Raw genomic sequence first — 23782 nt, forward strand, 5'->3', positions numbered from 1 at the left:
AGTTAAGAGATCGTAAGTTCTTCAGCCAATCATTGACGGCCTTTGAAGCAAAATCCACCAATCATAGACAAAAAATTGAGTGTAAGTACTTACGTGCACTATACTTTAAAAAATAGTTAAGAGATCGTAAGTTCTTCAGCCAATCATTGACGGCCTTTGAAGCAAAATCCACCAATCATAGACAAAAAATTGAGTGTAAGTACTTACGTGCACTATACTTTAAAAAATAGTTAAGAGATCGTAAGTTCTTCAGCCAATCATTGACGGCCTTTGAAGCAAAATCCACCAATCATAGACAAAAAATTGAGTGTAAGTACTTACGTGCACTATACTTTAAAAAATAGTTAAGAGATCGTAAGTTCTTCAGCCAATCATTGACGGCCTTTGAAGCAAAATCCACCAATTATAGACAAGAAAATAGAGCGTAAGTACTTACGTTCACTTAGCGAGTTTTGAAAGTATGGCACAAGGTCACGAGCGTCGTAACGAGCTCTGAGAACCTGGCATCTGAACTTACAACAAAGCAAGCAAATTTCCCCAACATATTTCAGTAGATAAAAACGTAATATAATTCAAAAATTAGTGAATGATTGCTAAACCTTTAAGCCGATAAAAAGCTCTCCTACAGTTCACAACAATTAAGGTTTAATTGGCAATTTATGTTCATGTTCATTATAATTGCGCACTTGGCGTCACATAATAGATTTTTGCACTTCCAGCTCACTTCAAAAAGCCTATTTTCCACATATATAGTACAGTAAAAGCTCAACAGGTGTATATATAGTGTGTGCCAAGGATGCTCGCTTTTGATGCGTAACAGGGTTGTCAGATGGTGGCAAAAAAGGGCCAAATTCACTCACAAAAAGGCCGAAAGCGGTCAAAATGCAATATTTTTAGCCCATTTTCTCATTTATGGAAAAAGGCGCTTCTGTGCTCATCATGTCCGTCCGTCTGTCTGTCCGTCCGTGACCACGTTTTCGTCGACGAGAAAATGCGCTCTTTGTTACTCACTGCAGTGAGTATTGAGTTATATTTTTTAGTAATTTTGTAATTTTTAGCGCAAAAATTCAGTTTTTAAGTCATTTGTGTATCCCAATTCGAACCCTGTTTCGTATCCCATACCTCCTGTAGGAGAGCTGTAGCCAGCGGTTGACGACTCTCTAGCCCGGCCTCCAGAGAACCATCCTCCTCCAAAGACCTTACCGAGCAGGCCGCTGTGGTGACACCCAACACAAAGTTAGTACCATCATAAAACTATGGTTAGTACAAAAACAAACTTAGTTCTATGGTAGTTGTTTCCTGCCCAAGACTCCTCTCCCGCAACAGTTGAGCATCAATCAAGGAAAGGCCTTCCGGCCTCTCGATGCAAAATGGCAACTAAAAATTTGCCTATTTGCATTTCGTTAACATTCTATCATTCTACTGTTAGATTATAGCCGATTCCATAATCGAGAATAATTATTTCCTTAAGACAATTTTTGCACATTTACTTAACATTTACTGATCGGAGAACATAAAAAGTAAATGTTGATATGACTACTCACGATGATTATTTGCTTGCGTAAAAACCAAATCTTTCATTATTGTTTGAAAATCTAAAGCATTTGGTAATTCTAACTGGTAATCTCCCACGAGGAATGTAAAACAAAAGAAAACATCCAGAAATACAACCATGCTATCATGCAAAGGACGAGACATAAATAAGGAAAAGATATCCACATACCGTACGAGTGCAAGATGGTTTGAGTACTAATGATTCGCATCGAAGTGCAGTGTCCACTTTATTCATAAACAACAACTATATCCTGCACTGTAAAATGCCGCTAATGAACTAATGTAGGCTATAGCATTCTGTACTCGTGTACCTTGAATATTGTATTTTGTATAATTACCAGTATACCTTGAATATATCGATAGATATGATAATACATGTCTGGGGATATTTTATTACTTCTCAGTTGACTATTATTCTTTAACTAAGCTACTTTCTTTGATCTTGAGTAAGTGCATGCAGTGAATTGTAAAAATAGTGCATCCAATAAACTACGCTATTGAGGCATCATCGTTGTCCTCCCATTAATTTTTATTTGGGGAAAGTTCATTACACTGCAAGGCTTAATGTTCTTAGAGGAACTTTCATTCTTACGGCCAACCAAGATACGGCCAACAAAGGTACGGTCAACCAAGGTACGGTCAACCAAGGCACGGTCAACCAAGGTACGATCAACCAAAGTACGGTCAACCAAGGTACGGTCAACCAAGGTACAGTCAACCAAGGTACGGTCAACCAAGGTACGGCCAACCAAAGTACGGTAAACCAAGGTACGGTCAACCAAGGTACGGTCACCCAAGATACGGTCAACCAAGGTACGGCCAACCAAGGTAGGCCAACCAAGGTACGGCCAACCAAGGTATAGTAACCATACCAAGGTATGGTAAACCAAGGTACGGCCAACCAAGATAAGGTCAACCAAGGTACGGCCAACCAATTAAGGTACGGTCAACCAAGGTACAACCAACCAATTAAGGTACGGCCAACCAAGGTACAGCCAACCAAGGTACGACCAAACAATTAAGGTACGGCCAACCAAGGTACAGCCAACCAAGGTACGACCAACCAATTAAGGTACGGCCAACCAAGGTACGGTCAACCAAGTTATGACCAACCAATTAAGGTACGGTCAACCAAGGTACGGCCAACCAATTAAGGTACGGCCAACCAAGGTACGGCCAACCAATTAAGGTACGGTCATCCAAGGTACGGTCAACCAAGGTACGACCAACCAATTAAGGTACGGCCAACCAAGGTACAGCCAACCAAGGTACGGTCAACCAAGGTACGGTCAACCAAGGTACGGTCAACCAAGGTACGGTCAACCAAGGTACGGCCAACCAAGGCACTGTCAACCAAGGTACGGTCAACCAATGTACGGCCAACCATAGTACGGCCAACCACGGTACGGTCAACCAAGGTACGGCCAACCAAGGTACGGCCAACCAAGGTACGGTCAACCAAGGTACGGTCAACCAAGGTACGGCCAACCAAGGTACAGCCAACCAAAGTACGGTAAACCATGGTACAGCCAACCAAGGTACGGTCAACCAAGGTACGGCCAACCAAGATACGGTCAACCAAGGTACGGCAACCCAAAGTACGGCCAACCAAAGTATGGCCAACCAAGGTACAGTCAACCAAAGTACTGTCAACCAAGACACGATCAACCAAGGTACGGCCAACCAAGGCACTGTCAACCAAGGTACGGTCAACCAAGGTACGGCCAACCAAGGTGCAGTCAACCAAAGTACTGTCAACCAAGGTACGGTCAACCAAGGTACGGCCAACCAAGGTACGGTCAACCAAGGCACTGTCAACCAAGATACGGCCAACCAAGGTACGGCCAACCAAGGTACGGTCAACCAAGGCACTGTCAACTAAGGTACGACCAACCAATTAAGGTACTGCCAACCAAAGTACAGCCAACCAAGGCACTGTCAACCAAGGTACGGCCAACCAAGGCACTGTCAACTAAAGTACGACCAACCAATTAAGGTACTGCCAACCAAAGTACGGCCAACCAAGGCACTGTCAACCAACCTGCCCTTATGGCCATCATCATCCGTGTCGTTGCTGAGACGGTCCTGAGAGCTGCGTGAGCCCTGGGACCCCTCATGGGGGAACTGGAAGGGGGCAACGGGGGCCTGGGTGTTGCTGGGGGACTGTGATGTGTAGTGGGCTGGTGTGGGGGACGAGGGTGTGCCACATTTGGAGGATCGCAGCCTCGCCACGTCCTCCTCCAGCGATCGGATGACTTCCTCACGCCGCGACAACGCGAACTTGATGGCCTCGATCTCGTCGCGGTACTAAGCAAGGATAATCGACGATTAGTGACTCTGGAAATTCATTATTCAAACGTTATTATTGCATTACTATTACATAGACTTGTAAATTGTACAGAGTAATAACACGATAGTGTCATCCTGTGGCAATGCCACATTTTCAGCAGGATGCCACATAGACTCCTATGCATAGTCTTCTAGACGCCTCAATCAATCCCCTGAACGCGTCATTAAGTCCCCTGAACGCGTCATTAAGTCTCTTGAACGCCTCGCTCTGGCACCTGAACACGTCAAGTCCACTGAACGCCTCACTCAGTCACCTGAACGCGTCATTAAGTCTCTTGAGTGCCTCACTCAGTCCCCTGAAGGCGTCATCAAGTCCCATGAACGCCTCACTCAGTCCCCTGAACACGTCAAGTCCACTGAACGCGTTACTCAGTCCCCTGAACACATCAAGTCCACTGAACGCCTCACTCAGTCACCTGAACGCGTCATTACTTCCTTTAAACGTCTCACTCAGTCCCCTGAACGCGTCATTTAGTCCCTTGAACGCCTCACTCAGTCCCCTGAACGCGTCATTAAGTCCCTTGAACTCCTCACTCAGTCCCCTGAACGCGTCATTAAGTCCCTTGAACGCCTCACTCAGTCCCCTGAACGCGTCATTAAGTCCCTTGAACGCCTCACTCAGTCACCTTTCCGCGTCAAGTCCCTTGAACTTGAACGCCTCATTCACCTGAACGCGTCAAGTCCCTTGAACACCTCAGTCACCTGAATGCATAATCAGTCCTTTGAACGCCTCACTCAGTCCCCTGACCTCATTAATAAGTCCCTCGAACGCCTCACTCAGTCCCCTGACCTCATCATCAAGTCCCTGAAAGCCTCACTCAGACCCTTGAACGCTTCACTCGGTCTCCTGAACGCCTCATTAAATCCCTTGAAAGCCTAACTACGGCCCTTGAAGGTGTCATTTAATCCCCTGAAGTCCTCAGTCACCTAAACGCCTCACTCAGTCCCTTGAACGCCTCATCAAGTCCCATGAACGCCTCACTTAGTCCCCTGACCTCGTCATTATGTCCCTGAACGCCTCACTCAGTCCCTTTAACGCCTCATCAAGTCCCACGAACGCCTCACTCAGTCCCCTATATACCCCACCAGGTCACCTGTGCAGCAGTAGTGACAGCCTCAGCCAGCTGGTCGCGTAGCCCCTCTATGATGTACTCGTGGTGCTTGGTGACCAGCACCCGCGCCTCCTCTGCAGCCTGCGCCTTCTCAGCCTCCAGCTCATCTCGCAGCCTCTCTACCGAAATACCGGGAAACAACCATGCTTAATTATTGTTCCTCATCCTGTGGAAATAACTCACGTATAATATTTCAATCTTTCGGTTTTCGGCAGGGTGGCCCAGAGGCTACAGTTCAGAGTACCAAGATTGGCGCAGAGAGGCGCGGGTTCGATCCCAACTCTGTGCGCCAGTTTCTGGTCAGAATCGGCAAGGAGGCCGGGCGGTTAAGCACAGCAGAATTGGAGCTGTGAGTTGCGAGTTCAAGTCCGCAAAATGCTGTAAATGTTCTGCGATGTTAAGTATCGGCGACAGGCCTACGGTCTACTAAACGCTGTTGCCCTTCAGTATGCTGCAGCTCACTCATATGATCTACCGTACGCTCTGCAGTGCAGTGCAGACTCTATTTCCTGGGGTATAGAGAAGGCTTCTGGGTCCGACGGTTTATAGAGGGTTTACGCAACAGTCTGTATAGAGAGGGCTTCCACACAAGGGGTATAGAGAGGGTTTCCATGTCCGAGGGTAAAGAGAGGGTTTCCACACCAATGGTATAGAAAGGGTTTCCGTGCTCGGAGTATAGAAAGGATTTCTATACCCGAAGTTAAAGAGAAGGTTTCCTCGCCCAAGGCTATAGAGAGGTTTCCACCCCAGGCGTATGAAGAGGGTTCCCGTGCCCCAAGGTAATAAAAAGGATTTCTTTCAACTGAAGGCAAAGAGAGGGTTTCCACTCCCGAGGGCATAGAGTGGGTTTTTTGCTCGATGGAGAGGCAGTAAAGTGTCTTGACTTTCGTCGCCTGGCAGCTCAAGGCACTAAGGACGACAAGCCATTACGACCGACACTCCCGCAACTCTATAGCTGTGGCCATTACAGTTATCCTATTACAGCGACCGAAATATTTTTTTTTTTAATTTTTGCTGTTAGAATTTAAAAATATTACAACGGCAAACACAGTTACTCTACTGCTTTTGCCGTTACAGCTGTTACAGCGCTAATTACTACAGTCGTTGCAGTATAGCTTTTACAGCGTACGGAACAGTTCTTGCAATCCTGCGGACGTTACAGAAGCTATAAAAAAGACACCTAAAGATGCTCTCTGGCGCGACAGCGAAAATTGCGCTGTTGCAGCGGCTGTTACAGTAACAATGACTGCATTCGTTATATCTTTGTTATTGATACTATTCTTCTAATCGTGAAAATTTTGCTATTATATATCTATGGCAGTGAAAGCTACTATATTAATGATGAATAGGGCTCGTAAAAACCTTCGCTGACATGAGCTGTCATATACATTGTCCATGCTACTTGCAAAGATGCTGACTCACCCATGCTAAGTCGGTGCTGCTGACATGACTCACCCATGCTCAGTCGGTGCTGCTGACATGACTCACCCATGCTGAGTCGGTGCTGCTGACATGACTCACCCATGCTGAGTCGGTGCTGCTGACATGACTCACCCATGCTGCTGTCTCTTATACACATCTAGATGTGTATAAGAGACAGGTGCTGCATCCATGCTGAGTCGGTGCTGCTGGCATGACTCACCCATGCTGAGTCGGTGCTGCTGGCATGACTCACCCATGCTAAGTCGGTGTTGCTGACATGACTCACCCATGCTGAGTCAGAGCTACTAACAACACTCACCCATGCTGAGTCAGAGCTACTGGCATGACTCACCCATGCTGAGTCGGTGCTGCACCCATGCTGAGTCGGTGCTGCTGACATGACTCACCCATGCTGAGACGGTGCTGCTGACACAGGTGCTCCACTTCAGTCTTATGGCAAGTCTCCAGTTTAGTCCTGAGGTCTTCCATGCCTCGGACGTCTACGCACGCTAGCTGCGCCTCCAGCCCCGACAGCTTATCTGCATACTCCTCGCGCAGGCGCTCTGTGCGCAAACCATTAATAAATAAGTTAAATTCACGAGCGTACAAGCGTATACTTTTAACTAGTGTTAAATATACATACCTGAGAAAACACATACTTGAATGAGTGTATGTTTGAGTGCGCTGAAAACGGTCCCAGAATATTTTTTCGTGCCATTTAAACAGTTTTAAATCAATCCAAATATTGTTTTAACGAAAAAAAATTTTCGACAGCGAACACAGGACTATTGAAATAATTACAGACTTAGAAGAACCTGAAGCTCTTCATCACTCAGAGCGATGAATGCTATATCGAAGTTTAATAAGTTTACGCAATTTCCCATTAAGAGAGGGATTTCTCCTCGCCGACATTCGAAGCACATTTTTGAAAACCTTGTTTTTCTTTTCTCTATGCGATATCGAAAACTAATATCTTCACAAACTTTACATTTTTGAAAACCTTCGCAATTTTTTGTTACTATTTGAAATGAAATTGAAGTTAAGATGTGATATTTAATAAGAGAATGTATGTATGTTGGAGAAAAGGAGAAAAAAGAGTAAGTAAATGAATGAAATATAATTTGAAATCGAAAGCAGCAAATCTTTATTTAACTGTGTGGTAAGAGAAAAATTTCACAAGTTTGAAGTTGCGTACATGAAAAAAAAATAATGCGGAAGTAGGTTGGAATCAAACATCGAAATAAGCAAGGATACGAAAAATCATAGAGGAAGTACGCACATCATTTAGCGGAGAAACCAAGTGTAAAGAAATAACAGTCGCGGTGGAAGAAATAGAAATTTAAGTAAGTATATGATTATGATATCAATATCTTAAATATATGCGATATAAGAAATAATAGAACATGAAATTGAAAATTTAGTAAGTAGACGACTAAGAGCTAATATTTTAAATATATTCGATGTAAGAAATGATATAAACTGACCAAGCTCCTCCCGATGCTTGTCCTCGAGCTGCTGACGACGATCGTACGTCGTCTCGTCGAGCCTCTGCAGCTTACGTCGCAGCTCCCACACGTCGCGGTCAGCCTGCGTCCTTACGTCGTCCAGCTCCTGCTGGTACAACTCTTCCTTCGTCACCAGACTTTCCTTCAGCGTCGAAATCTGACGAAATAATAAATTATTTCGTCAGAGAAAATTAGAAAAGTGACGCCATTTTGTTGTATATAGTTAGCCACTATCGTGTGTTAATGTAGGTGATTTATGTGATGTATGTGATGTAGGTGATGTTGGTGATGTAGGTGATGTAGGTGATGTAAGTGATGTAGGTGATGTAAGTGATGTAAGTGATGTATGTGATGTAGGTGATATAGGTGAAGTAGGTGATGTTGGTGTAGGTGATGTAGGCGATGTAGGTGATGGAGGCGATGAATGTGATGTTGGTGATGCAGGTTACGCCATATTAGCGTACTGACGAATATGGCGCATATATCGAAGCATTTATTTAGTTTGATCTAAATTATATGAATTAAAATTTCATAACATGATAGAACACTTCGAAAAACTTAATAGCAAAGACAAGCTAAGCTCTATAATAAACAGGTATTAGACGATAAAGTTATAACAATCTGGAAGCACTGAGAATGTCAGTGCAATTTCTTTATTGTAAAACGTCAAGAAATCATAAAACTTTGATTCCTTCGTCGAAGATTTTGTTTGAAACTTTTGCGTCAAACAGCGCATCCTACGCAGGTTCAAAGCGTCTCGGTTAACAATCTTATTTCCCGGCATTTCCAGTAGCCTCATTGCAGGAAAAAACGACAATTCCGTAAAATTTCTTGTAGCGAAGTTTTATTGCAACGCAACAAAAACAAGACACCGCATCAGATTGTGCTAACCAATATCAAAGGCTCAAAATAACTGCAAAAATACCAGTGAATTTTCAAATTTCAATGTCAACTAAATACTAATTTCAATTCCACTTGTCCGCATTCGCGTTTGCAGCCATGCTGTTCAACAAGTATAGGATCAACCAGGTTTTCAAGCTAAAATTAGTATTCGTAATAGTGGAATTTCGAGTTTAGATATGTGGATTCAAACTCGGTAATTAATTATTGGAACTTTGCGCGAACAGCGCAAGGAATTTTAAAGACCAGCGCAAATTTATTGACATGAATTTCATTCAGGCTAAATGCAGGTGTGACGAATCGAAGACGAAATTTAAGAGGTACGTTCGAAAAAAGTTTTTTTAGCCAATGATATACGTAATATGAGGACCAGGATTTTCGATAATTAGTTCAACAACAGATAGATATTCGGGCTAACAGAGCAGGTCTGAGCAAATTCGGTTGTCTGCTCAGCACAAGTGTCGGCTACACTACACAAAATCTCTACGTGAAGTATTGGCTACACTACACAAAATCTCTACGTGAAGTAACAGCTACACTACGCAAAATCGCTACGTGCAGTATCGGCTACACTACACAAAATTGCTACGTGAAGTAACAGCGAAGAATTTTGACAAAAAAATTGGAACTGGCTGGACATTTACTGTAATTGCAAACAAAAATTTTTGTAAGCCATTTACTTAATTTATTGTTTACTTTGAATTAAGTTATGTGGGCATTAATTAATGTTCGAGTCCAATTAATTCAGAGCCGAAGATATTTTAATTAACATTAAAATATTATGAAATTGATGCATTAAGCAGCGAATAATAATATGCTAATTATTTTATAAAGCAGCGAAGATTATTATGCCAACTATTCCGAAAGCTCTGATGTATGGTGATAATTTATATTTTGTTTTAATTTATAAATCCCGTTAATCTAATTAATAAATTAATCTAATTTAATAAATAATTTAATTCGTAAATTAACACATAATTTATGAATGAGCGATGAATGTCATGCAAAAAATTAATAAAGCAGCGAAGAATTTCATTTTGAATTGAATTATGAATTGAAGAATTCATTATGAATTTCATTATGAATTTCATTATGAATTTCATTATGAATTTCATTATGAATTTCATTATGAATTTCATTATGAATTTCATTATGAATTTCATTATGAATTCCATTATGAATTTCATTATGAATTTCATTATGAATTTCATTATGAATTGAAGAATTTCATACAGAATTTCAAGATTTAATTAAATCAACCCCGAACCACTCACTTCTTTATTTAAAGCTTCTGCTTTGACCTCGAGATTTTTCTTGGTGGCATGAAGCTCCTGATCCTTCTGAACCTTCACGGACTCGACAGCGAGATGCTTCTCTTCTGCGTGAAGCTCGTCCAGCTCACCCTTGAGTCGGGAGCACTCACGACGTAGCTTGTCTTCCCACTGAAACCGGTACAACCAACGAATTAAGATAAAAAACTTCACTAAGCATATATTATTAGATCTCACGACGAAGGTTATCTTCCCACTGAAAGAGGAACAACCAACGAACTAACATCAGAATATTCACTAAATATATATTATTACATTTTACACGAACCTGAAAGCGGTACAACCAACGAATTAGCATAAAAATCTTCACTAATTACTTAGTGTTACATTTTATATAAACTTGACTGCAATTTGACAATTTTAATGTTAATTTTCTTTCCACTAAAATCGGCACAACCAAAGAATTAACATCAAAATCTTCACTAAATACATAATATTAGATTTAGTAATAAATACCTGACTGCAATTTGACAATTTGAATATTCCTTGTCTTCCCACTGAAAGAGGTACAACCAACGAATTAACATAAAAATCTTCACTAGATATATATGTTATTAGACTTTAATTATATTTAATCAAAATTTAATTTAAATTTTTAATTTTAATTTAATTTTAATTTAATATTTAATTATTTTAATCTTGATTACTGGCACAACCAGATAATTAACATCAAAATCTTCACTAAATGTATATTATTACATTTTATACGAACCTGACTGCAATTTGACAATTTTAGTATTACTTTTCTTCCCACTGAAATCGGCACAACCAACGCAATCGAAATCTTCACTAAGTATATATTATTAGATTTTCCACAATCCTGACTGCAATTTGAAAATTTCAATGTTCTGAATGAGCCCTGCCATAAACTCAGTCACCCAGCAAGATGCTCACTCTTAAACTCGGCAGTGGGCAAGTCTTTAAACTCGAGACCGAACTTTACATAAATGTGCTAAATAAAATCTTCAGAGTACGTCTTAATGTTATATGATCTTTGCAGCCTTACATACTCTGTATCTCTTAGTACTCACCTCCCATGGATTAACTAGTATAAGATTGACCCATGAGAAGCTTATTTTTTGAGGATGTAGTTCGTTATTCGCCTGTGACATCACTGATCTCAGTGACGTCACAGGCATTAACCAATCACCGAAATGCGATCAAACCAGTCAACCAATCCGTCTTGGGAATGACGGGTTTGTTTACGTTTCTCGATCTCAGTGACGTAACAAGAAAGCTGAACTGAAACGCGGAACTTCTCGTGGGTCAACCGTATATAGTTCAACCATGCTAATTAACCTCCTATCTCACACCTCCTCTCAAGAACTCTTCGATGCTAGAATAACGTTAATTAAACATTGTAACAACAAAATCAACGCGTAAACAACTTTTTTGCTGGTCACTCACCTCAGAGTTCACCTGCCCTCAATCACTCTTCGATGCTAGAATAACGTTAATTAAACATTATTACAACTAAATCTACTCGTAATCAACGTTGTTTCATCATTATTAATCTGTTCAGGCTGGAAGACCTGCCCTGGTCCTCACCTCAGAGTTCACCTGCCCTCAAGCACTCTTCAATGCTAGAATAACGTTAATTAAACATTGTTAGAACAAAATCTACTCATAATCAACGTTGTTTCATCATTATTTATCTGCTCAGGCTGGAAGATCAGACCTGAGCACTCACCTCAGAGTTCAGGTCGCTCCTGAGCTTCTCAAGACGCTGTCGCACCTCTTCTTCATCAGCCATCCTTTTGTTGCGCTGCAGTGCAGCCTGTGGGAGAACAGCAACTGAACAGTACAGATAGAATAGAATGGAATGGAATAGAATAGAATAGAATAGAATAGAATATTGTACTTCTCGTGACTTGATTCACAAGGGATCCGGCCTTTGGAACCCTATCTTTCCATAGCTGACGATTGTTTGAGATAGCTGCTGTATTAGATACTCAGATTCTGACGGGCATACCGAACAGTACAGATACTGACGGGTACACTGAACAGTACAGAAACTGACGGGTACACTGAACAGTACAGATACTGATAGGTACACTGAGCAGTACAGATACTGGCAGATATAGTGAAAAGTGACGACTCGAACAGTATAGACACAATAAGGCAGGTTTACAAAACAGTGAAAACCAGTTCAGTGTAGATACAGGGTGCGTATACTGAAGAGTGAAGACCAGCTCAGTATAGACACTGCAGAACAGGTATACTGAATTCTCGCGATTCTCGCCTTAACGCGCTTGCATCGCGAGGCTTATGATCGTAAGAATGTTCAGCCATGAAAAGTTCACGCGCTGCCGTTGTCGTAAAATTCCATGACCAGAAAAATACTCATCACTGACCAGAAAAATGCTCAAAAATGCTCATCACGAAAGCGCTTCTTGACGTCTACCTTCAAAAAATGACGAGCCTGGAAAAACCTTGGCACTAGGCAGGCTTCCTTGCAGCACAACACGTCCACCTACACGAATTGGAATCTGTTTTACCTTTACCCAAAACATTTACTTTTTATATGTGTTATAATGCAGCCGGAAATCCTCTGCCAGCAGCACTCTGCCTGAAATATGTTTTAAATTTACACGAAACATTCACCTTTACTGCTCATATTTATTAAAATTAGGCCTCGATTCTTGTATTCAGCGATTCTAGTAAATAAATATAATTTAATGCTATCCTAAAATAACCCAAAGAATATAAAAAATCTAAAATGTGTTCTTGAGCGCCAACAAGTACAGCACTGGCGTCGTTTTGAGCCGAGCTCATTAGGCATGTTTTTAGGAAGAGCTAAGCGATGTACATGGCAGGCGCTTACGATGAAGCGTTGTACATGGCAAGCGCTTACGATGAAGCGTTGTACATGGCAGGCGCTTACGGTGAAGCGTTGTACATGGCAGACGCATACGATGAAGCGTTGTACATGGCAAGCGCTTACGATGAAGCGTTGTACATGGCAAGCGCTTACGGTGAAGCGTTGTACATGGCAGACGCATACGATGAAGCGTTGTACATGGCAAGCGCTTACGATGAAGCGTTNGTACATGGCAGGCGCCTACGATGAAGCGTTGTACATGGCAGGCGCTTACGATGAAGCGTTGTACATGGCAGGCGCTTACGATGAAGCGTTGTACATGGCAGGCACTTACGATGAAGCGTTGTACATGGCAGGCGCTTACGATGAAGCGTTGTACATGACAAGCGCTTACGCTTAGATTGGTAAAATAATTTATCCTTAAAAATAAAAGATTGATTGATAAAATTGATCTTAATTTTAACGCAATACGTATTCGAACAGTTGTGTGTTCTTCAGCAGACCTTTTATTCTGACAACGTCGTTATATAATTCAAAATCCTAACTCTTTATAGGTAAAAATAAAACACCGGGAATTCCCTACAAAAAAAAGCAGACGAAGGAATCTAATTGAACGGCTCCTTCTCTTTATTCCTTTAGGCCGCTATTTTTATGCTACGGTTTTAAATAAGAATTACTTCGTCAATCCTCTTCTTTGAGCTCATAAAAGTCAGGCGATGAATTCTAAAGATGATAGGAATGCCTACAGTGATTTTTATTATCCCTGCTTAAATTTTACTTGTTGATGAGAAAAACATGATGCCTGGATTCCGAATGGAAATTAAGATAACAAAATCCTAGGGTAATTCAGTTTAAAAATCCTAGGGACTGGGAAAATAAACATGGTTGTGTATGAAAAAAACACATATTCGTCAAAAATCACACAGATCTGACCTATAGCTTCTCTTTCCTTGTCTTCGATCTGCTTTTTGTGTTGCCTTTCGAGTTCCTAGAGTTTGTTTTCGAACTCGGACATAATAAAAAATGAATCCATAATACTGAATTCCACCGAAAACTATTTTTTTAAACACCCATTCTATATAAATTCGGAAAAAATCATACATCACACTGATCTGGCCTTAGCTTCTCTTTCCTTGTCCTCGATCTGCTTTTTGCGCTGGCGCTCAAGTTCCTTGAGTTTGTCCTCGAACTCGGACATAATCACATAATCACATGTGAATTCTACCCAAAATGAATTTTTTAAATACCCATAATAAATGAATTCGGAAATTATTCATATATCACACTTATCTGACCTTAGCTTCTCTTTCCTTGTCCTCGATCTGTTTTTTGTGCTGACGCTCAATTTCTTCGAATTCATCCTCAAACTCGGAAATAATCATATATGAATTCCCCCAAAATAAATTTAATAAATACCCATTATATATGAATTCGATATTTAATCAAATATCTCCCTGATCTGACCTTAGCTTCTCTTTCTTTGTCCTCGATCTGCTTCTTGTGCTGGCGCTCGAGTTCCTTGAGTTTCTCCTCAAACCCGAAGATAATCATATATGAATTCCCCCTCAAAATGAATTTTTTAAATACCCATAATAAATGAATTTGAAAATTAATCATATATCACACTTATCTGACCTTAGCTTCTCTTTCCTTGTCCTCGATCTGCTTTTTGTGCTGGCGCTAAGGTTTCTTGGGTTTGTTTTCGAACTCGGACATAATCATATATGAATTCCACCCAAAATGAATTTTATAAATACCCATTATATATGAATTCGATATTTAATCAAATATCTCCCTGATCTCACCTTAGCTTCTCTTTCTTTGTCCTCGATCTGTTTTTTGTGCTGGCGCTCAAGTTCCTTGAGTTTCTCCTCGAACTCAAGTAACATCTGCGCCTCCCGCGCGGCGTTCTGAGCCGTGAGACGCTCAAGCTCCTTCTCGAATGTGGTCAGTAGCTCCTCTCGCTCCTCCGCTGCCTCGTCTAGCGCCTGGCGGAGGAATACGTGTGTCATAAGGCTTCAGTTTGTAGTAATTACTATAAATACGATGGAACTGAAATACGATGAAATTGAAAGTGAAATACGGTGAAACTGAAATACAATGAAACTGAAACTGAAATACGATGAAACTGAAACTGAAATACGATGAAACTGATATACGATGAAACTGAAACTGAAATGCAGTGAAACTGAAATACGATGAAACTTAAACTGAAATACGATGAAACCGAAACTGAAATACAGTGAAACTGGAATACGATGAAACTGAAACTGAAAAACAGTGAAACTGAAATACGATGAAACTTAAACTGAAATACGATGAAACCGAAACTGAAAAACAGTGAAACTGAAATACGATGAAACCGAAACTGAAAAACAGTGAAACTGAAATACGATGAAACTGAAACTGAAATACAGTGAAACTGAAATACGATGAAAGTGGAACTTAAAAAGCTATAAAATTACAACAAAGTTTCATGATGTGAAAAAACACACACTATATGTAGGCTAAAACGAAAAATTGAGCTTGCAATGACGCATTCAATGATCCAACGATAGCATACATGTAGACAATGCTGCATGCTGCTGTTATTATTCTTTACGAGATCAAAATTTGAGTGCATGTCGGAGTTTTTCAAGATATTATGGCAAAAAATGACGACACTTCTTCACTTTTGTTAACACAAAAAATTCAATCCTCTGTGTCCTGATATGAGAGTATGCTGTCTTGATTTAACATACGTCTTTTATACTTCACAATCAATTAAATCAATAAGTTAAGTTACCTATGTTACCAATGGAACACTTAAATTTAATACTGACAAATCTGTAGTCTAGTTAGCTTATACTTTAATTATAGCGTCCACGTATATTACAAAGAAACTTTAATTCAGTTCAAACGAAGCCGTCGTTCAGTGGTAGGACCCGTGGCCAGCCAGCAAATTTCATCAGTCCTACGGCTTGACTATGGATAGCTGAATTACAATGAACAAAAATTAATATGAAAAGCTGAATTAGAATGAATAAAAATTATTAATATGAAGCGCTAAATTAATATGAAAAAAAATTAATATGTACAGCTGGGTGAGCGCCGGCTGACCGAAACACATGCATCGTCCACATTAATAATAATAATATTGATAATAATAACAATAATAATAATAATAATAATAATAATAATAATAATACGTGATCCTTACACCAGACCGTTGCATGATTTCTCTACACCAGGCTGAGGCTTGCACGCCATAAGCAACACACCTACTCAAACCGCATTCAAACTCGCCCAATAAAGTGAACGTCATCACCTCTGATCGCCCAGTTTAGTGGCCATAGTTAAGGGCGCTTCAAATCGAGTTACGCCGCGCGTCTGATCGCTCAAACTCACTTCCAGCGATTAGAGTTGCAGAAAAATAGCACCGCTTACGACAGGCGCTGAAGCTTAAGGTTTATTACGGTTAATTAGGCAGAGCTGGTGATAAACGGCATGGTTGAGGTAGGGTGAGTACTGTGAGGGATCAGGGAGAAGTGTTATGCGGTACTGAAGTACTTCTGGGAATGATTGGTGATTAACCCTCTACCGCCTGACATGAGAACCAGAGCAATATTGTCACGCGCCTACTTCCCAAAAAGGATACGTTCTAGTGAGCGCAAAATGACTTGCACTGATGGTTGCCGCCACGTACGACAACTTTAAAATGTTCTCTGTTGCGTACAAACGTCCTCAGGTTGCTACACTCACTAGTTTACGTATAATTTGCCGCCACGTACGACAACTTTAAAATGTTCTCTGTTGCGTACAAACGTCTTCAGGTTGCTACACTCAATAATTTACGTATAATTCAAATTGAAATTTATGTTCCCGGAGAGAAATATACGGCGGTATAAAATTAAGTTCATTTGGTTGTAACTGGACAAATGAAGCTCGAAATGTTTAGTGCCAACGCAATTAACGAAGTTTGGACAGCGTAGAGCTGTTTCGAGGCCATTTGCATTTAGCAAACCCACGACGCTATTGTATGTAAAAGAAGGCTCAGCTCAAAAAACGATTAGCCGTTCATACGAATTTTTTTCTGTATTTATGACCAGTATTACCCAAATAAAAAATGACTCTTTGTTTTTTGTGGTTGAAGATCGAGAATATTTATTGGTCACTAATACCTCCAAAGCTTTCATTTTTTGCTCAAATATTAGGGCCATCCGGCCGGTAGTGGGTCACATCTGGAAGTGGGTCACAATTTCTTTCATTCGATATTGTATTTTTTTTTTATTTTTACTTGGGAAAGGTTCAGCTACTGTTATAAGTTAGATTATTACAAACTACTTACGTCTTGTATGATTTTGATCTCCTCGTCGCGCTCCAGTTCAATGTCGTTAATTTGTGCCTGCATTTCATTCTTCTTGGCCTCCGTGACTTGCAGTTTTTCTTGTAGGATTTCCATGCGCTTTAGCTCCCCTGCAAGTAACAGACACATGAAATGAAAAATAATCATTTCAAGAAATAATTTTAATTGAGATGGCGAAGTTGTTATCGATGATTAAAAATACTCATTTTAAGAAATAATTTCGAATGAGATGGTGAAATTGTTATTAATGTCTAAAAATACTCATATTGAGAAATAATTTCCAATTATATGGTGAAATTGTTATCAATTACTAAAAATACTAAGTTTAAGGAATAATTTCGAATGAGATTGTGAAATTGTTTCCTGCAAGTTACCGACACATGGGCATGAATTAAAAATATTCATTTTAAGAAATAATTTAGAATGAGATGGTGAAATTGTTATCATTTATTAAAAATACTCATTTTAAGAAATAATTTTGAAAGAGAAGGTGAAATTATTATCAACGACAGGTATGTGCACCGGTTTATTTTAAGAAATAATTTCGAATGAGAAGGTGAAATTGTTATTAATGTTTAAAAATACTCAGTTTATGGAATAATTTCGAATGATATGGTGAAATTGTTATCAATTACAGGCATGTGCACCTGTTTATTTTAAGAAATAATTTCGAATGAGATTGAGAAATTATTATCAATGTTTAAAAATACTCAGTTTAAGAAATAATTTCCAATGAAATGGTGAAATTGTTATCAATTGTTAAAAATACTCATTTTAAGAAATAATTTCGAATGAGATGGTGAAATTGTTATCAGTGACTAAATATACTAATTTTAAGAACAAATTTCGAATGAGATGATGGAATTATTATCAATGACAGGCATGTTCACCGGTTTATTTTAAGAAATAATTTAGAATGAGATGGTGAAATTGTTATCAATTACAGGCATGTGCACCGGTTTATTTTAAGAAATAATTTCGAATGAGAAGGTGAAATTGTTATCTATGACAGGCATGCGCACCGGTTTATTTTAAGAAATAATTTCGATTACTATCTATTGACAGAAAATTACTATCTATTGCATGATGAAAAAAATTACTATCTATTGACAGAAAATTGTATTGTATAATTAAAAACCTTATATAACTATAATTGCCAGGACTTGAAGCTCCATTTAAAATTTCTTTTATTTAACTTTTTGTGATCCTCAAATGACCGTTCATCATTAACTCATAATCTCCTTATTCTCTTCGCATTATTAGATTAAATGTCCGGTAGATGTAACAACTAAAGAACGCTTCTTCCTCATGCAAGCGTAATGAAAAAGAAAGTGATCCAACATGAAATAATTAGCCGAATTAAAATCCCAGCATGACGATGATGTCGTTACTAAAGTTAGTGAAATATATTTATACATTTTTATGAAGTTTAATGATGAAAATGAATGTGATCCAACATGAAAGAACTAGCCGAATTAAAATCCCAGCATGTCGATGACGTCGTTAATTATTTTTATGAATTAAAATGATGAAAATGAATGTGATATACATGAAAGAACTAGCCGAATTAAAACCCCAGCATGACGATGATGTCGTTACTAAAGTTAGTGAAATATATTCATACATTTTTATGAAGTTTAATGATGAAAATGAATGTGATCCAAAAAGAACTAGCCAATTAAAATCCCAGCATGACAATGATATCATTACTAAAGTTAGTGAAATATATTCATACATTTTTATGAAGTTTAATGATGAAAATGAATGTGATCTAACATGAAAAAACTATCCGAATTAAAATACCAGCATGACGTAGATATCGTTTCTAAAGTTAGTGAAATATATTCATCCATTTCTATGAAGTTTAATGATGAAAATGAATGTGATATACATGAAAGAACTAGCCGAACTAAAACCCCAGCATGACAATGATGTTGTTACTAAAGTTAGTGAAATACATAGTTCTCATACTTTTTTCGGATACTTTTTCAATGATCCAACATGAAAAAACTATCCGAATTAAAACGATGATGTCGTTACTAAAGTTAGTGAAAGTTATTCATACATTTTTATGAAACTTAATGATGAAAATGAATGTGATCCAACATAAAAGATTTTTTCAATGGAATTTTACGGAATTTTAAAAATAAAAGAACTTTAAATTTAAATTAAAATACCAGCATGACGATGATATCATTACTAAAGTTAGTGAAATATATTCATACATTTTTATGAAGTTTTAATAAGTCACTCACTCTCGGAGGCCTCTAGCTCCTGCTCAAGACTCTCGACTCGCTGCTTGAGCTCCTCGAGCTCCTCTGTCAGTCTCTTCACCAGACCTCTCGTGAGCTCGGTCTCGTTCTTAGAGTAACTCAGCTCTACCTTCACGCCTGTAAATAAGATAATCATTATTGATAAAGATAAAGATAGTAATAATTAATAATAAATAAGATAATAATCATTATATAAAATATAATTATTAATTATTTTGCTCATAAAGTTTTAGATTTCCTCTTGTGCTTCAAGTTTATAAAAATTATACCTTCACGCCGGTAAATAAGAAAATTATTATTGACAAAGATAAAGATAATAATAATTAATAATAAATAAGATAATAATTATTATATAAGAAATAATTATTAATTATTTGGTTCTTAAAGTTTTAGATTTCCTCTTGTGCTTCAAATTTATAAAAATTATACCTTCACGCCTGTAAATAAGATAATTATTATTGAGAAAGATAAAAAAATTAATAAATAATAATAAATAAGATAATAATTATTATATAAGAAATAATTAGTAATTATTTTGTTCTTAAAGTTTTAAATTGTCTCTTGTGCTTCAAATTTATAAAAAATTGATTTTTCAGTTTTTTATTTAGATTTCCTCTTAGACTGTAAATTTATGAAAATAGAAAGTAAATTTACAGTTTTTTTAAATTGTACCTTCAACGCTACCTTCACGCCTACACGCATATGAAATAATTAGTAATTATTTGGTTCTTAAAATTTTAAATCTTCTCTTGTGCTTCAAATTTCTAAAAAAAATATAACTCAGTACTCACTGCAGTGAGTGACAGAAAGCGCATTTTCTCGTCGACGAAAACGTGAAGTCACGGACGGACAGACAGACGGACAGACGGACGGACATGGCGAGCACAATAGCTCCTTTTTTCCCATAAATGAGAAAATGCGCTATGAATATAATTTACAGTTTTTAATCCTTATGTTAGCCTGCAATATTTGAGAAATTACCTGCGACATCTTCTTTTTAGTAACATATGACGGAGTTTGATGTCAATAAAAACATTTAGATGCTAGGATCACAAAATCCATCGACATGATAAGAAACCACGCTAAAATATCAGAAAAATAAGGATTACGTTCATTGAAGCAGGAAAAATTAGTCATTAAAATGAAAGATGTTACGAAAATGGAGGAAAATATTCAAGGAGCTAAAAGATACTATGAGATGAAAAATGAACTAGAAGCAATGAATAATACCGGTATAATGACAGTAGACAATAAATTGCAATTTTAAAAAATTAGGTGTTAAACAACATTTTTTCATATTCACTTATATTTCTCCTTTGCTATGAATACGAGCGTCTCATGAAAACCAATTGATAGCTAAACGAGACCTGGATCAGGGCCTGATCCAGGCCCTGATAATGTTCATACCTACTTTATTGTGTATATTAATATTACTCATTATATATCTACTTTAATCATTAATATCATTATATATCTACGTAGCTAATGATCGCACTTATTTTATAGTTTATATTAATACTATTCAGTTCATTATATATCTACTTAACACATGTTCACACTTACTTAATTGTGTATATAAATATTGTCGTTATTATTATCTACCGATATAAAAATATTTCGTATTGTGATTATTTTCAACAATGCAGCTGCTCTCTTATTCCTTATTTTTCAATATATAATTGAAACTGTAACACTCTTATATTAATAATCTCGACATGCATATTACACGGCACGGTCAAAACGCAGGCCTTGGTCAGTCAATTATTAATATACGCAGAGGTCGACCGATGATGACGCTTCTTCATTCCGGACTCTTGTGGACTGTAAAGTTATCCCCCATTTAAAAAAAATCTTAAATTCAAATGCAATTTAAGACATAAATTATTAAAGCAGTGCGTACCGACTGGATTACTTCAAAAAATAAAACTCAGTACTCACTGCAGTGAGTGACAGAGAGCGCATTTTCTCTTCGACGAAAACGTGAAGTCACGGACGGACAGACAGACAGACGGACATGACGAGCACAATATACGGCATTATGTCCATAAATGAGAAAATGTGCTAAATAGAATAACATGGAAAACAATCTGTATAGAACCTTTCTCGAGTTCATCCTAATTACAGCCATTCTCTAGCCCTTTCGTATTTATGTCTAAACCAATAGCTTTTGAATAACAACCTTACGCTAAAGCCTTCGATATTTCACTTTTAATCCTGAACTAAATTGCCTTCTTTGTAACTCGCATAAATTGCTCAGCTCATGCCCGTATTATGCGCACTCTCTCATATACTCGAAATTCCATCTTTAACTTCCAACAAATAACATTCTTGATATGCCAAACATCAGTCCTCTGCGCTCAAGGGAATTCTAGCGAGGATAAATTCTCAGCCAAGTTTCTGAGGCAGCAAACCTAAGTTCCTCTCGTTACAACGACATGGAAAATCGAGTCAGTAGAACTTGAAACAAATCCCCTGCACCACAGCCGCAATAAACATTTATCTGCACGACATTCAGAGATTTCACTTTTTACCGCATTTTCTAGTTTTTGGAAATAAAGGCGCTATTGTGCTCGTCATGTCCATCCGTCCGTCCGTCCGTCCGTCTGTCCGTCCATCCGTCCGTGACCACGTTTTCGTCGTCGAGAAAATGCGCTCTCTGTCACTCACTGCAGTGAGTACTGGTCTATTTTTTTAAACTTGGAATCCCGTTTGATGGTTTAGCTGCGCTCATACAAAGGTCTAGTGCTGTTCGCAATATGAAACCACATGACGCTGACGATTTCAGGGGCAATAGAAATTAATGACTTTGTTGTGTCTTGCACTTTACTGTGAACGTATGTTAGCATGTTCAGAAGTATGTATGTGAATTTAATTCAAGCTTGAGTACACTCGTGTTGCAACAAGTTCTAATTTATCAAAATTTCCATCGAGGACGAATTACCAATAAAATGTATAACGTCCTTGCATGCTCAATTTCGCACATCATTATGATGAAGTTCGACTTTCGATGATAATAATTGTTAATCATTTGTTACATGTTTATAACTTATCATAGTTCAGCGCTATTCCAGTTCATAAAGTTGTTTGGTTGATGAAAATTATGCTTTCCATGGACAGGAAATAGATTTTAAATGTCAAAACACGGTAACTTTGAAACGTGTTAAAGCGGTTCTGCTATATTTTTATAATTGTGCGGAATTCCTCGCTGCAACAAAAAATTGTACACCGTTGAATTTACAGCGCCTCATTATTGGCCAAAAATCTGTCATACGGCAATTATTCAAACTTCAATGATCTTGATCCAATAATGAATTTTCCTTATTAGAGTTATTTATCTGTCCCCCGTGTAAATAACGGATATGACAACAAGACGGAAATCTAAGTCTTCCCGCTGGTCCGTCAATTTTTTAGTCTCCCTGCGGATGAATATGTTCTTGTGATAATTAATGGTTCAATTTTTTAAACCCGCCATATTCCATCCGCAGGGAGACTAAAAAATTTATGGACCAGAGGTGAGACTTGGACCAATTCCTCTCTTCCTACTTTTCTCCCTGGGAGATTGAGTGGAGACCCAAAGTTTAGATGTGAAGGCATCAGCTCAGAGGCACTGCCATTAGTTCAGAAGTTTACCGCACGCCTCCGCGGTCAACATGAGACCTTAAAACTCTGGCACTCATAAACAATGCATGAACTGCACTAAAGTTTATCGCACCTTTGCAGACTTCGCGTGACAACCTTTAACGCGTTCCAAGGACACAATTTATTTAGAAAATTTCCGTGTTAGAAAATTCCGCAGAAATGTACATCCCAGCTAATGTCTGGAAAAGGAAGAAATTTTCACTCGCTTTTCAGAAATTCTGGTCCCGTATAAATAAAAATAAAAATTTTACTAATACATGGTATTTCAGCTATGATAAAACAATAATATTTCGCCGCTTAATGATTGCATACGCTTGCCATTTAAGAATGCGTAAATATTAATTGATATTATCAGAGCTGAGGAGAATAATGCTCTGTTTGCACGTGTATATAAATGAGCAGCTGAATCAACAAACTTCGTTCAGAATATCGCGCTTAGTCACGAGCTAAAAATATAAAAGTTAAATATTCACCGCGCACACTGGCCGCTAATTACTTAATATTGTTGCATCATCAAATTTTTTCTTATTT

The 23782-nt window shown here is 38.4% G+C and overlaps 1 protein-coding gene across 2 annotated transcripts in view; it reads right to left on the reverse strand.

Moving 5' to 3' along the window:
* LOC108665352 (calponin homology domain-containing protein DDB_G0272472) overlaps nt 1-23782 on the reverse strand; it is a 54881-nt gene that overhangs the window by 3806 nt on the left and 27293 nt on the right. For both annotated transcript variants that reach the window (XM_047880083.1, XM_018152096.2), the window contains exons 3-12: nt 19595-19729; nt 17322-17449; nt 14800-14982; nt 11864-11950; nt 10117-10284; nt 7922-8099; nt 6845-7000; nt 4998-5134; nt 3596-3861; nt 1123-1214 (exon numbers count right to left, since the gene is read on the reverse strand). In XM_047880083.1, the coding sequence (XP_047736039.1) occupies nt 1123-1214; nt 3596-3861; nt 4998-5134; nt 6845-7000; nt 7922-8099; nt 10117-10284; nt 11864-11950; nt 14800-14982; nt 17322-17449; nt 19595-19729 (1530 nt within the window). The remainder of the gene's footprint in view (nt 1-1122; nt 1215-3595; nt 3862-4997; nt 5135-6844; nt 7001-7921; nt 8100-10116; nt 10285-11863; nt 11951-14799; nt 14983-17321; nt 17450-19594; nt 19730-23782) is intronic.

This window comes from Hyalella azteca, unplaced genomic scaffold, assembly GCF_000764305.2.
Source record: "Hyalella azteca isolate HAZT.00-mixed unplaced genomic scaffold, Hazt_2.0.2 contig4627, whole genome shotgun sequence".
Lineage (NCBI taxonomy): Eukaryota > Metazoa > Arthropoda > Malacostraca > Amphipoda > Hyalellidae > Hyalella > Hyalella azteca.